Source organism: Vidua macroura, chromosome 4 (assembly GCF_024509145.1).
Source record: "Vidua macroura isolate BioBank_ID:100142 chromosome 4, ASM2450914v1, whole genome shotgun sequence".
Lineage (NCBI taxonomy): Eukaryota > Metazoa > Chordata > Aves > Passeriformes > Viduidae > Vidua > Vidua macroura.
Window position 1 is genome coordinate 35,529,456 of NC_071574.1, and position 16,421 is coordinate 35,545,876.

A 16,421-nucleotide genomic window follows, 5' to 3' on the forward strand; every position below is an offset into this window, starting at 1 on the left:
TTTTTACTTTCAGACCAATGAAATTGGTCTGCACAATGTTCTCTATAAAAAGAACAATGTATTTGAAGTAAATCAGTTCAGTTCTCTTCTTACCTTCTGACTTGGAGTCTCTTTCATTCCCGTCCTACCTCAACGGCGACAGGGTGAGGTTTTTTTTAGAATTGCAAGTATCACCAGAATCTGTGGCTTAGTTAATATTTACTGGAAACCAGTTACTACTGCTTCCTACTCTGAAACCTAAGAATAAATGATTGGAGAAGGTGAAAAACCCAAAGAAATAAGGAGTTCAATATCACTTACACAGTAAGTGCTGCCAGGTCTTTAAACATTTTTATTCCATCTTAACATGCTACGGCAGAGACAAATGCAATCTATTTCTGCCATAGCAGGGAGCCTTTGTGTCGATCTGCACAATTCACATAAACAAACTCATAAGAGCATAGCAGGACCTTCACAGTGGGGGCAGGGGGCATCATCTCTTGTGGAGAATTCATGAAAGAGACAGATCTACATCTGCCTAGAAAAACTGCACACATCTTCAATGCACTAAATAATTTAATGCCTCCAAGCACTGATTGATTACATGTATCAAATCAATTTTACACAGTACTTTTCTTCTACTTATGGAAGAAGAAAAAGAGACTGGTTTTTAATCAGAGTCCACTAGTATCAATGAGTAGGCACAATATTAGTCACTAGGTTCTAATATATCAAAGACACTGGGATGTACTTGAAACAAGATTTTTGGCCCAAAACTGTTTTGCAATTTCCTAATTTTCAGAACTCCAATCATGTTGAGAGATTCTTCACTGGTTTCCAGCTGTAAGCAGTCAAATCTTGGAACGGGCTGTACAATAACTAGGTCTCAACTGAATTAATCTCCTTTATAAATTGTCTCCTGCAGCTGATTTGAGATAAAAGCAAAGAGAAACATTTAAAGAAGAAGAGCCCGCACCTCCTCTTATTTCTTTCACCTTTAAGTGTTGGGTTTAAATATTTTTGACAAATATGGAGTACAAAAAGGACTCCAATAAAAGTAATTCTCCTGAAATCACAGGCACTGCCCCATGTTTACTGTTATGATTACATTAAAATTCTCTGCTGGGCAGCAATCCTTCCCCATTTTTTCAAGTTTTCCTGCTCCTCATCTGCAGATAACCTACTGACTTAGAACTTCACCTATACACTGCTTAGTTTAGTACTGCAGCCTATTATTCACAGAATGTCAGTCTTAGTGAAAATTACAGTATGTGTCAATAGCATAATTATCCCTTTCAAATCTAAAAGAAAGTGAACACACTATTCATCAGGACCTGTAAATCTGGGATAGGTCACCGCTGGACTAACTTTTCCAGTTTTCTGAGCCTGGTTAGTTACCAGCTTGCAGGGCCTTAATGAGCTCCTGTATATCATGGTGTCTGCACATCCTTTCTTTGCTCACTCAAAGTAGCAACAAGAAATACATGGAGATTTGAGGATTTATGTCTACCACCTGCTGCGCTAAATACACAAAAAGCACATATACCACTGCAGGCATTATGAAATGTCCATAATCACCTACAGCCCTCTCCTCTGACTCATCCTTTTTATTCCTGTCCAAATGTCTTCTGGCAGAACACTCACATAACTTCCTTCCTCTTCCCCAAGCTCATAGGGGTGAACGCACAGTTGCCAGAGATCCTTAGCACCGCAGATGCAAATAACTAAATCTCCTGAGAGTGAAGAGATTGGAAAGTAAAATGAGTAGATGATTATTCCTAGTGTGATGAATATCCTGCCTGTCACTGTAACACTCACATCAACACATCCCAATACAACCAATACTGTATTTAATATTCTGAAAGTTGTATTTGTAACTGAATAAGGTATACGCCAAAGCATTTCATTATGTCATATAAAGACCCTTTACAGGTTTTTTTTTTCCCATAAAGCCCTTTTACTTAACCAACAAAGATAAACTGGAAAGCCCAATGGGATGGCAAAACATCATTCAGCCGAAAGGAAAAGTTAACGACAAATTTCCAAATTTCAAAGAATCAATGAAAATTCTATTTTACACCATAGTTTGAATTACCTGTTTATGATGCATTGTAGTCTTGGCAGATACTTCCTTTCCACAGTAATCCACATAGGACTAATATGAACAACCTTTATATACATATCCTGCATATTTTCCCCTCAAGTACATGATCTCTCTTTCACAGCAGAGAGTTAAGTGTTTAGAACACAGAACACAGCTTCCAACACAGTTAAAGCCAGCAGAGATGCTAATGCTGTTACCTGCAACCAACAAAAACCTTGCTCCTTTACGCATGACCCTGTGTCTTCAAAATCCTGGTACTTCCAATTATTCTCATGACCAATGATCTACAACACCTATTTCATCTTTTTGTCAAATGCTATTCAGTCTTTCCAAGACAGCACATAAAGGAAGCTCTTGTGCTGTGGCCCTGCAGGAGTGTGTTAGAAGAGGACTTGCCATCTTGGCAGTCTACCAGAAAAGGAAATGAGCTTTGAGAGGAGACCATGCTCTCAGCTGCCATGGAAACTGAGGAAAGAGCAAAACCATAGGCTTGCCTGACCCACAACTCCATGAAAAGGACAGCAAGACACAGGAGCTGGTTTTGAAACCATACAAATGCAAGCACACTGCAGCAAGATCACAGTGCTGAGATCTCCAAGCTAATAGAAATTTTAATACTTCTGGAAGCACTTTGTCATATCATGTCACTACCAGCCTTGCAGGTGGCTGGGATATCCAGCCATGCTTCACTGTGTGGTGCTGAGGGGCCCTCAGTAATCCAAACTGGGCTACAATAGTTTGGAGATTGCACTGTACAGAGAACAACACCTAGGACAGCACAGACTGAATAACAATGTCTATGCCTATGTGTTTTTTCTGCAAGCTAATTTCTTACAAACAACAAAAGAAATTACTAAATTGAGTTCTCTATTTGATACAATTATCAGTCTTCACTGATTAGCAACTTCTCCATGCTATTATCTAAAGAGAGTAAGAGAATTTATAAACATAAATTTATGAACTAGGTAATAGGGCTTCTTGGGAATGCTGCTTCTAGTAATAGAGAATTTGAGTATAAATCAGAGCATTCCAACTTGATGACACTACAGAAAAATCTATTCAGCTGTAACTGTATTTCATGCCTCTTTCCCTGCAGGTAGCCCAAAGGTGCCCATAAACTTTTTATTTATCTTGGAAGTGTGCTAAATCACCTCTTCCCTGACAGTCTCTTGGGAATTATCTTTGCCACTGTATCAATGCATATACTCTAAACTACTTTTCCTGTGCAACAGTCTTGGGAAAAATCTCTGGAACTTCTATGGATCTATACAGCAAATATGTCCAAATTAAAATCCATGGGCAGGTTCTTTATGAAGAGTTCCCAGTAATTCATGAAAAAGGTCTCAACTATTTTTTTCAGAAAACGTCTCCAACTGCCTTTTCTTAATTATTCATATTATCCGATCCTAGACGAACACCACATGTGCACACACACAAATTAAGCAAAAAAGGAAGAATTACTGGAGTGAAATTTTGTAAATGTTTATTCACAACAGATTACACACAAATGATATATCACAAAGGGATACTGGTAGATAGGTTATTTTATCAACTGTCAAGTTATGCTTTCTTATCTAATTTTTAACAAGACTCATGTTGTGGTGTGTTTTTGTTACATTATTATTTTCAACAGTTGGTTTTGTACCCTGCCACTCCCAAGCATTGGTCTAATCCCAGCTGTCAGTCCTCCCCTTTTTCCAGAGATTTCCCTGTCATTTTTGTATCCTTTGACGCTTCATTGGTTTAGTTAAACTGTTCCCCTCCTCTACAACTCCCTATTGGTTTAAACATTGTAATCCCCACCTTGTGTTCCTCCCCAGTCCCTTTGTTATTGGTTCCCTACCCTAAACCCCACCTTGCTCCTGTCCCTTAAAACTCACTGCCCTGCCTTTGTTCGTGGTCCTTGCCTCTGTTCCATATTTGAGTTATGGATGCTTTTGTTTTCACCCTTATGGTTTAATGAACGATCCTCAGATTTACAAGCAAGGCCCATCTCGCGTTTCTACGCTGATCCATCGGCGACTGCATAGGAGGTTCACCTGGGGGAGGTGTCGCGCCCCTGTCAAGTGTCTAACACCGAGCGCACTGCGACAGACTCACACAGAGTGTACTAGTCCTTTGGGAACTCTGAGAAACAGATGGCCCTACTAATAATCTGTATGCAAACTGTAGATACAAGTGAAGGAATAACATCTTGGGCAAAGAAAATCAGTCATGGTAAAGAGACCCAGCAGACACGTCTGCTTGTGTTCATGATACTCCTACTTTAATCCCACCATGTTACAAAAAGGTCAGAAACTGCATGAAGAAAAACCTTTTTAGAAAGAAAGCACAAAGCAAATGATTTCTCCTTGTATGTGGTAATCTGGGGGAATAGGGAGATCTAAACTTGGGAAAACCCTGCCCTGGCTTAGCACAGGTACGTAAAAAATTGCTTCATCTACCTTACAGGACTAGATTTACAGTGGTTTTTACAAACATCAAGTTTCTACCATTCCAAAGTTTCCCATTATTGACTGTATTATAGTCAGTCAAGTTTTGTCTTTTAAAATATCACCTTTCTAAAAGAGTACTAAGAACTGTGGGAGGAATAATACGGGATGAAGGTTGATGTCAAAAAGTTTCTTGATTCAAGAGTATGCATCTTTATTTAATCTAAGAGTTTTCAGTCGTCACCTACTGCATGTATACTTAAGTAGAAAATGTCATTATTTTCATTATTTTCCATGACATGTAATACCTCTTAGAAATTTTGAATTATTATGTTGTCTCTTCACAGTTAACACTCATATATTCCCAACATTTCACAGGAAGTTGAAAGCAGGCTACCTGCCTTTGTCTGTTAATAATTCTTACACCATATATATCATCTTATCAAACTAAAATGTCTAGCTCTACACTGAGATTGTTTAATATAAACAGTGTAACTCCACAAATACTGTTTTTTTGTTAAGTACAGCTGCAGATTGAGAACAGTTTAAACTTTTCCTTTCACTATGTACTATCTTTCTTGTTTGAAAACCTCCAGATGGATGTATTTAATATAACTAGACACTCACAAGAACATTCCTTCTATCATTCATAAAACTGTACTTGAAATGATCCTCTTCCAACACACAAGGAAGTCTTATTTTCCTCAGCTCTTTACAGTCCCTACTGAGCAAAGCACTTTAACAGACACTTATTTAAATCAATTTATTGAAATTTAGCCATTCTACTGTGTCCTGTTTCCCCTAATGAAGTGTGGAAAAAAAGAACAATGTCAAGTCAAAAATGCAATTTGACTCCATCTCCTTAGCACCCAACAGTTATGAATCAATTAAGTGCATGGTTCAGGCCCTACATATTCATATTTCTGCTTCAGATAAAGCCACAAAAACACATGAGTTTGTTATATATTTTCTCCTTACATTTAACCAGTCCAGCATGCAAAGAAAATCAGAATGCACAGAAAAAGAGAAAAAGAAGAGAGGAAAAAACTTCCACTAATCTCAAACAACTTACACTATATCAGGCTGTTACCTACACTTCAGCAGGCAGTTATGAGTTCTCTAGCTTCATATAAGAAGTGATGATGTCAAATAATGTACAGCAGTAGGATACTGTTACAGTAATTTTATTCATTTGGTACTGGTACAGTGGGTATTTCCCTAAACGCATTTGTACCAGCAGCTTGCAATATTTAAATATGTATATTTTTCTAATATTCTAGTTAAAAAAATTAAGTAGTAAACATTATCATCAAATTACATATACATACTGACTTCTAAAATCCACTTCTACTCTGCTCACATGTTGTTAAGTAATTAAATTAATTATAATGGATTTGTGGTTTTCAAGTCAGTCATGAACACTACAAAAATGTCTATAGGAAAGTATTTACCTGTGTGTAAGCCTTCGATGGCTAATGCAAACTGCAGTTTGTGGATCCTGTGCAACACAGACTTTATGGCGACTACATTTCATCTTCAAACATGGATCTTTAGCCGGATCTAAAGCTGAAAATAGTTTCAGAAAGTTATTAATAGTTATCTAGAATATGAAATTAAGGCAAGAAACACCACACAAAACCCACCCAGTATGTGGAGGGGGTTGGCCTGCTGCTTGTACAGGGCTGGACTGAAAGGAAGCAGGAAAAACTACAGCTGTTGTGTAGGTAAGTATTCCCTGCTATACTCTTTTAACAACTGCCACTCTCTGTAACCTCAAATAATGGTATTGCCACCTTGAAAGCAGTTTCCCGTAAGTGCTTACTAAGACACAACTGGGTTCTTTCTACTCAACATTAAGTGGTGAACAATGACACTGAATTTACTTAGAAATTATTACTCAGATGAGATTTCAGTAAAAGAAAAAGTAAACTAAAATATGCAGGTGAGTGATTTATGTGACTGCATATTTAAACATAAATTCTACCTCCTTCTAGGTTTCTATTTCTGCTTTGTGGTTTGTTTTTTTGCTTTTTTTTTTTTTAGCTGATCCTTTAGTCATTATCCATACTCACTTTTGAAGTCCAATTCCAACTATGAACAATGATTTCTGGCTAAAATACTGGAAGAGCCAAATAAAGCTGTTTTTTGCTTACTACTAAATTTGCATTTTTCTGGAGTAGCCATGCCTACATGGCTATAATATAGAAAAGCATCTGCCAATTTAAGCTCTCAGAAGAGAAAATCAACTTCTCCATTCTCTGATCTCCATGGTGTCCTTTCAAGTAATCTAACTATTCCAAAACTGGATTTTCTACCCCTATTGGTATCCTTTTTTGAATCAAGAAAGCCATAAACAACTGGAATTCAGTTTTCCTGTGTTCTTCTTCACATTAGCATATTACTGTCCAGTATTTAGTTGTACTTCAGAAATGCTCTTTCCCCATTTCTTGCATATGCTTATAAAATAGCACAGCATCACAGAATATTCTGAGTTGGAGGAGACCCATAAGAACCATCAAGTCCAGCTCTCGCCCCTGCACAGGACATTCCCAACAATCACACCATGTGCCTGAGAGCATACATTTGCAGATATATTTTCTGAAAGAAAATTTATGTTTCTTCTGTTCTTCACAATCAAAAGTAATATTTTAACCACATCTCTATGTGACCTGACAGAGGATATTAACCTGAGTCTCCTAACCATGCATGTACCCAGAAAACAAGAACTGAGCTGATCATTAGTTGCAGTTTTGACACATGATGTTGTAGGGCTAAGTGTGATTAAATCTAATCTGAGCACTGACTTTTTCAGGATTTTTTTTTAATAATACATTCAGCTGTACAAAACAAATACATCATACTGTCATCAGAGCAGTAAAGTGATGGAATCATTGGTATAATAATAATTCAATGCAGACAGAAAAGAAGTATTTTGTTAACTGCAGCAAAAGACATATGAAAAGAGGTATTCTTCCTTCTTCCACACATTTTTATTTCTATGGCAAGCTAGTCATAAAACCACCACAAGTAATCCAGAATAAATCTGACTACAACAATTCTATACAAATGGGAAGCAACTGCAACAAAAAAAAAAAAAAAAAAAAAAAAAAAAAAAAAAAAAAAAAGACTGAACTCGAGTTAGAGAGTTGGAGTCAAAATTAAGGAGAGCATATCCTTCTCCAATTTACTTTAGATTTTAGATTCCATTTAAAATATTTTTTCTGCTTCAAGTCAGGCAGCATGTAATGCCAGCCACTAGTAATCATCTAAGGTACTGGTCCAAGTACTTCTTCCCACAATGTTCCCTGATGGAGACACTAAGGTAGCAATACTGGAATATGGCCTATCTTCAGATAACTCTTCTGTAAAATAGAATAGGTTAATGAAATAAAAAAATCCATGAGTAACAGAAACCTGGAACCATATAAGGATGCTGAATTTAATACCAAGTAGGAAAAGAGTACCAAGAGAAAGGATGAACAGGGGAGATCATGTAACCATTCCCACTGAAATGGTTACTTCATTTCTACAGTTCTTAGGACTCTGAAGGTATGTTTGGACAATTCCATCACATTTAGCTAGCCATAAAATATGGTTTTGGCAGTATGTTCCATTTTGGCAAAACATTACAGGCAGAATCCAACTCTACAAGCTACAGATGGTAATTTCCCACTTTGTCTTTATGACAACATGAAGATGTGTATCACATGGAAACCAGGACTTTCAGTATTTACTGATATAAGTAATATAATCTTTTGCTATTTGCTGACTCTGTGGTTATTATGTCCTGTATGTAACCCTTGATCACCTCAGGTGAGGTATAGACTCACTAAGAAAGGTGAGTAAGCCAGCAGAGCCACAGGTGCCAAAATCACAAGACCATTTCTATATTCAAAAGCATGTTCAGCACTGACGGTCTTGCCACCGACACAAACTCACATTATCACTCCATGACCTGCTGAACTTGTTCTCTGTCAGCTATGAGTTCCCTGTGGAAGTGTTTTTACCTCGCCTTATGTGTGACACACGGCCTCCCTTTTCCCAGTACTTTTTCATGAAACTTTCCTAGTTACTGAACTAAGTTTTACTGATGCAAAAGTCAGAGAAGAATGTATATCCTTGGAAACACTTTTTTTAAACAGCAAGGGAGAGATCAGATAAATAACTGATAAAAAAACACATATTTTTGGAACATGAAAAATTGAACTAACTGAAGGGTAAATGTCTGCCTGGACTAGCAACATGCCAGAAGATAAAACAAGAAAGAACACAGAAAGAGATTTTGCTAGAAATCATGAAAACCACTATAAGTCTTCCTCTTTTTTCTCTTTGAACAACAGATGCTGTAGTCAATCCTACACTATAAAGTATATAGCATCCACATTAGATTGCGTTACTGATTTTGCCAGCTTTGAAAGGACTAAAAAAAAAATTAGTTATTTACAAAAGCATGGAAATGGCTTGCCTTTCTCTTGTGCCTGTTTCATTTGATACTTGGAACTGACAAATGAATATTTTTCATGAGAAATAAAGGCTAAACCACAAGAAAAACAGTTTTCAAAACCAGGGCCCGAAGTTCTTCATGCTGGGGAAGAACTGTACTCCCCTTCCAATGCAGGGACATGTCTGACTATCTGTCTGTCTGGTCTCTACAAGGAATCATTCTATATATCTTAAACTACTATGAAATGCATACATTTATTTCAGGAAAAGTATCATAGACTTCTGCTAAGCATGTAACTTATTTATATCAAAAAATATATGGCACTAAGTCTTCACTTCTTCAGTCCATCTTCTAGCTATCCCCAACAAAACATTCGTGGCATACCCCCAGCTCATTCAGAGCAGACTTGCACAGACCACACTGTCTGTTTCTTTGCATTGCTGCCAAAATAAGCAGCTTTGAAAAAGTACAATATTCACACCAAAATCATCCTAAGTGTCAAAATCCCCCAGTGGGACTGATGTATTCCTTGCAGCTATTGTCTTCAACATGATCAGGTATCAATCCAAGTTTTTATCCAATCAACATTTACTAAAATATCATAATATTTATGAAAATTAGAGACTCCCCCCCCCATAATTGAAAACGTCAATTGTACAGCACAATTACACTGCTACTGAAAAGAGGTAAAGGGTTGCACTATGGAGAGGAGACTCTAGACATGAGAAATATATTTATGCAAGTCTTGTCAGAAATCATCTCTTTAATACTCTATCAGCTGACTTCCTACAGTGTCACATACAACCAGCTTCTAAGGATGCAGGTCTGATATGAGCTTTAACAACTTGATAATGTTCAGCTTTACACAGCTTTTAACATTCAGAAAAGCGTACTTGCTATCGGTTATTTGTCTGTATATCTACTTTACATTTGTCCATGTATCTGGCTACAGTACCATGAAATGTCATGTTACCTAAACTTCAACAAGCAGAAGAATATCACTGTCACAAAAAGCAGATCAAAAGTATAAAATGTTTTTTAACATCTACTATTTCTCTAAGAACTTACATTCTAAATGACAAGTAAGTCGCTCTGCTGTTAGGAACTTCTGCTGACTTTTATAGATTAGTATGGATTTGTTCTTCTCACATGGTAAGGAAGCAATTAATATTTGAAAACTTGACTCAATTATTACTCAATAATAGATCTATTTATTTGTAATTGAAATTTGGGAAAGCAATTAAGAAAAGCTTCCCATCATCCCTTCTGTAAGCTAATTTACAGCTAGCACTCCTGAAAACTGACATTAGTCAGAACATCAGTTTTATAAGGGAATATAATAGGAAATAAAGACTAGCAAGCCACAACATAAGAATATTCTTAATGGTAGCACTTCGGCAGAGTAAATTATCATTATTCCACAATCTTTTGAGTGCATTCTAACATGTTCCTTCCTTTCCACTCCAAATGAAAGGTGAAAAAAAATTAAGGACAAAGTTTTCAGACTTAAAGTCTATTTTTTTCCTCCAGTGTTCTAATTCATTTCTGATGGGCAAAATAAGAATCGACTACATATTTTGTTTCCATTTACAAAACTTCAACTATGTTTTATGCATCCCATGAGTCATTTAATTCCACTACTTTAAAAGGAAAGTCTTGACTTCTTTGCAAAGTTTTCATATTTGACAATGCAGGGAGAAAAAAAATCTAAATTATCTAAAAGTTTTAACTAAAATATTAATAATCAGGTCAAATGCCTAGGTTATAACACAAGGCAGACAGAGCCATAGAAGGGAATTACTCATATTGCCTCCTTTGATAAATCACACAATTCCTGCAGGTACCTAAAGACCATGAGTATCTTTACTTCTCCATTTTGAAAGATCATAATTTCTCACCTGCTATAGCAGGATTTCTCACTGACAAGTGTTGTGGGTCTAGATATTGGCAGAATCCAAGGACCACAGTTTCCAGTAATAGTAGGGAGGAGAGCAAGGCAGAGCACATAAACACTCAGTTGATATTGTCAGCTAACATGGAGCCCAGATAAGTATTTAATTAAAATTAATAGTGGTAGTGGTTAACTTTTGCCTAAATTTTACAGTGGTCAGCATTCAAAATTTGCATGTGCACATACGGACCTCCTCAGTCACAGGTGGTTTGAATCCACACTGCTGTGGATTCATAACAAGAAAAGCCTATCTTACTATGCAAGATATCTACTGAGAATCAACACCTTTTAACTTCAACATAAAAATTAATCACTGTGCACCTAGAAATCTGAAATTTATTAAAAAAAAAGAGAGAATAAACAAGAAGTACCCTACCTCAGTAACATGATGAGAATGTTCTGAAAAAGAAGAACCTCAAATTTTTGTTTCTTTTCCCAGGGACTGTATTTGCCATATAAGATTCACTACATAGCATAACAAGCAGAATGGGTAACTACAGCTGGATGTTCACAAGAGCAATCTTCCTGAACACTAGCTCCATCTGGACACATGAATCTACAACTTCAGTAAGAAGGCTAGAGTGGAGGTTTTTCTGTAGGTGGCCAAAGTTTAGATTCAAATCTCTGAGCATCATTGGTTGTGCACTCTGGTTTCTAACTTGTGAGCAAGTGCTTCAATAATTAAGGTGGCTGTGTGTATGGAAGTAGCTTCTACGCAAGAAATTCTCCTCTCAGGAGGAGAATGCTCAGAACTCTCCAGACTGATGACTCAAGGACAATTGTGTAAAGTCTCTATCAGGCTTCTGTAAATTGTTCCTAATGTTCTGCATTATTATGCTCTGGGACATCAGCACCGGGTTTCTAGCTGCCCTGCAATGGTTGTAGTTATGCTACACGAAAGTTCTGATAAGCAAAGAAACATCTAATAGCAATTTATAATCATCTGACACTGGTTATAACCAACTGACACAAAGCACTGCGTATTTCTATTTTGCTCACTGCTGCAAAAAAAGTTTTTCTAAAATGGACATGAAAATGTCATTACACTGATTCATAACATGGTATTCTAGGTACTGATAATATAAGTTAAAATAAGTGCTAAAAAAGCAAAATTGCATCTGCCAGTCTCTGTTTTTCATCTGGAACAGACCCACTAAAGCTTGATCTCTTTTTCAAAATTTCAAATACTTCACTCATTCTTTCTCCACTCCCTTTAAAACAATCATCTTCACTGAGTCACACTTTTTTAAGCCACTTGTGCAGTGACTAAATTATAAGAAATTCTCCCCCTCACAGATATCTATGATCTCTGTTTCAAAAACATTCCCCTTTTTTTGTGTTTCGTCTTTTGTGTATTACTTGAAAGTTTACAAGAGAATAGGTTACACATAGCTCAAAAAGAGATGTAAATGAGAAATTCCATTATCTGTGACAATTCAGAAATGATCCTGTTTGTTTAAATTGCTGAAAAACAGCTATTTTAGGCTCAGACTGGGGTAAGTGACAACAAAATTAGGACAATTATATTGAGTTTCTTCTATATATAATAAGGAACTCTCAAATATTCTGCAAAGATATCCAAACCCACTAAGACAAGGAGAAATACAAGTGCACACTTCCCTGGCATAATTTTTAAGTTTTCAACAGCTTTAGTAAAGCACTTTTGTTTTTTATATCAAAATGTTCATTTTCTTGTTTTGACAGAAAAGAAATAACACCTTAAGACTACTTGACCATTCACAATAGGGATCTATCACCAGCAAACAGTTAAGCATTATATTATCCTCTCCTAAACACACTAAATCATAATTTAGAGACATGCTGGCTGTGTTAGAACTGACTTCTGGGTTCTTCAAATAGGGCAACAAGGGCAAAGAAATATTTGCACACTTGTAAGAGCAGAAATGCATCTTCCTGAAAATTCTCCCACCTACTGTCTCACTTGCCAAGATTATTATTCTTGCAAAACAACATGCTATAAGATACAGCACTGGCGAAGCCACGCCTCGAATCCTGGGTTTAGTTTTGAGGTCCTCTCTATATTATGGTGCTGGACCAGAGATGGTGGTGTGTCCAGAGAAGGGCAACAGAGCTGCAGAAGGGTCTGGATCACAGATCTGATGAGGAACATCTGAAGGAGCTGGGTTGTTTAGCCTGGAGAAAAGGAAGCTCAGGGGAGACCTTATCCCCTTTACAACTCCCTGAAAGGAGACTGTATTGAGGTGGGAGTCGGTCTTTTCTCCCAGCTAAGGAGTGACAGGACAAAAAGGAAATAGCCTCAAGTTGCACCAGGGAAGTTTTAGATTGGGCAGTAGGAAAAAGTTTTATTTTCCCTGAAAGGGCTGCCAAGCATTGGAAGAGGCTGCCCAGGGAAGCAGTCGAGCCACTGTCCCTGGAGGTAGTTAAAAGATGTGTAGATGTGACACTCAGCAACATGGCTTAGTGATGGGCTTGGAAGTCCTGGGTAAAAGGTTGGACTCGATTATCTTAGAGGTTGTCGTAGTTTGACATGGAAGTGAATTTTTTCCAGGAAGTTGGGTCAAACCAATCAGTGGTCAGGTTTGGATATTGGCACCTGGAGTGACCACTGAAAGTATGGACACGCCTCTGAGAACACAGGGGGTTAAAAGCAAGAACTCCCAGGAAAACTCTCTCTTTTGGTTCCGGTCGTCAGAGAGTGCAGACCTCCCCTGCCCGGCCTCGGGCTGGGTGGGGGAGGGGAAGCCACACGACCTTGTCCAGGTAGGCCGAGGGGCTGAGGGTCTGGAACCGAGCCAGCTCCTGTGGACGGAAGGGTGGAGAGAAGTCAGAGATGCCTTTGCCCCCCCCCCCTCCCCCCAGAGGGAAAGAGACAGAGAGCCTGGCGGCACCTGGAAATTTGCCGGCAGAGGAGAAGGAGAAGGGGGGGGGATGTCCAGCGTGGGAGGCGGAACACCGGACCGAGATATCAGCCGTCCAAGGAGTCTGAACGTTTAACCCTTTCCAGGAAATGAGGGCTTTGTAAAATATTACTCCTCCTTGATTTGTAGTGGAAGAGAGACAGTCCGGGACCTGAGATGTTAAAAGAAGAAATATTTAGGTAGGAAGAGATGATGAAGTAGCTTTTGGCTGGACTTTTCTTGTTAGCCATAGACTGAACCAAAATCTCCTGCAATAGAGACTGCATTTTAGGGGGATGCAGTGGTGACCCAAGGAGACCTGCTTCAGCTTCTAACAGCACAAGAATGGCAAGAAACGAAGAAAGCTGAAGAGGGAATGGTGATACCCTCTGTCTTCGGGAAGAAGATGAGTGCTGTTTTTGGACCCCTCGGCCCCAGAGGAAAATGGGGGGGACTGTAGTCCCAAGATGAGAAGCTGAACTGTTGTATCTTTGGGTCCGTGGCAAAGCATCCTTAAAGGAGCCCTATGAGCAGTTTGTCCATGCACGGTGGTGAGAGCACTGTGACATGGAATGGAGAGTGTCACACTAGCAGATTTTTTTTTTCCGGGCGGTTGCCATGTGTGACAGGGAAACACAGGGGGGCAGCTGTGTTTCCTGGGGGGTCTGTGGTGCAAGAGAGACTTCTCTCTCCCTTGATAGTTTAAGTATAGATTACCTGAAGGGTGGTAATTTGATCAAGAATCCCGGGTGATGTTTCATGGCTGAGTGTTTTTAGAAATTGGGAGGAGGAGGGGTGTTTTAAAAGGTCTTCATCCTGGATTTAGTTTATGTGTTTCCTGTATTAGTAGTAGTTTAATAAAGTTTTTTTTTCCCTTTGTTATTAAGCTTGGGCCTGCTCTGCTCTGTTCCTGATAACATCTCACGGCATTTATTTAGGGAAAGTGAATTTTCATGGGGACGCTGGCATTGCACCAGTGTCCAACCATGACAGAGGTCTTTTCCAACCTTAATGATTCTACTTTTGTCTCTTGGAGAACTCTGATTTCTTGTATTTCATTATGCATCCTTAAGTTACATAGGGAATTTTAATCAATTTAATTTTACTGTAGCCAACTCCAGCTTTTAAACTTTTTAAAACAACTAATCCAGAATCCAGTAGACTATTTGCATGAAGTATCTAATACATCAGATCTACATATATCTGCATTTTGAAGAAGCCTGGAATAACAAAAATGACCAGGAAATGTACTTGTCAAACTGAATGATAACCTCCACATAAAACACATCCTGTAAAGAGCACATCTTATATATTCTTTATATTTGCAATTTTACAGATTAACAGGGTTTTAAATTCAGGAAGTTAAATAGGTCAAAAAGTCAACTTGTAATATTTCAGCTTTCATTCTTCTATTCTCATAGAACTATGTACAGCTCTTTTTTCTTCTTTACAGGCTTTGCTTACTGTTTGGTTCTTTTACAGGGATTTATTAAACTTTCTTTTTTCTCTCACCATTAAATTGTAATGTTATGTCGAGTTTCATGTTCTTAATACCTACCTCTGGTACCTGCTTTATACACTTTCGTATTGAATTTCTGTGGCATATATAAGCAAATTAGGACTTTTAAGTGAGCCTGTAACAAAGAAGCAGTCCTAGTACACACCAACATATTTTCAGGTACACAGTGCTCATGGACTTGACCATTATCTGGGACATTCCAGCACAGTAGAGAGAAGCTGGACTTCTGAAGTGAGAGATTTGCAAGACTAAATTTTAGCAGGTCTGTAACTGCAAAGAAACAGTTCCTCACACCCTTTTCTCAACATGCTGCCAGCTCGAGAAGCTCTGGTGCTGTACCTTTGGACAGTCACCATCACCTGCAACACATTTCCACTTTTCAGACACAACTATCTGTGGGTCTGAAGAGACACCTGAATCCAGGATTTGGCCATGTTAAAAACAAACAAACAAAAAAACCACTTCTTACTTTATCTTATAATAATCCTCGATATGGTGATATAGAGTTCTAACATCAGGGCATAAAGCAAAGATGTCAGGACAGCAGGAAACAAGGGCTTAGACTGCTACTGAAGGCTAGCAAAATCTCTTATTATGTGCTCAATGTAGCCTCAATAAAAATCCTTTCTACAGACTCATCTAAAAATTTAGAATCCATTTGATGATCCCACAGAAATAAATACTGAAACAATTTGCAAGCCATAACCAGAGAAGCAGATGTGTATTACCCAGTGAACCTGAGCTAGGAGCCAAGTCTGTGAATTGTACAGGACAAGGCACTTTTGTGATATTACCACAATAGATAAATTGATAAAAAAAGAAATAATAAAAGAATCATCTAAACACAGTGTCAGATAATTAAGAAAAAGCACCATGAAAGTGTTCCTCAGACATCTACAAGAGATCTTTCCAGGCAAGGGCTAGCTGATAGTATCATCAAGCAGTGGGAATCTGTTTAACATAGGATTTAGTGTACTTCATTAGTGAGCAGAATTCCTAAACATACCTAAATACCTGAAACTGATAACTGTTCACCAGATTAAATATAGCTTAGCCTTACTAGTAAATAAGCATGAAATATTTTAAAAAGCTTTTCAGTTCTGCTCTTTTTGA

General features: G+C 37.9%; 1 protein-coding gene across 2 annotated transcripts in view; it reads right to left on the reverse strand.

Annotated features, from left to right (window-relative positions):
- SPOCK3 (SPARC (osteonectin), cwcv and kazal like domains proteoglycan 3) overlaps positions 1 to 16,421 on the reverse strand; it is a 163,745-nt gene that overhangs the window by 84,217 nt on the left and 63,107 nt on the right. For both annotated transcript variants that reach the window (XM_053976232.1, XM_053976233.1), the window contains exon 4: positions 5,967 to 6,081. In XM_053976232.1, the coding sequence (XP_053832207.1) occupies positions 5,967 to 6,081 (115 nt within the window). The remainder of the gene's footprint in view (positions 1 to 5,966; positions 6,082 to 16,421) is intronic.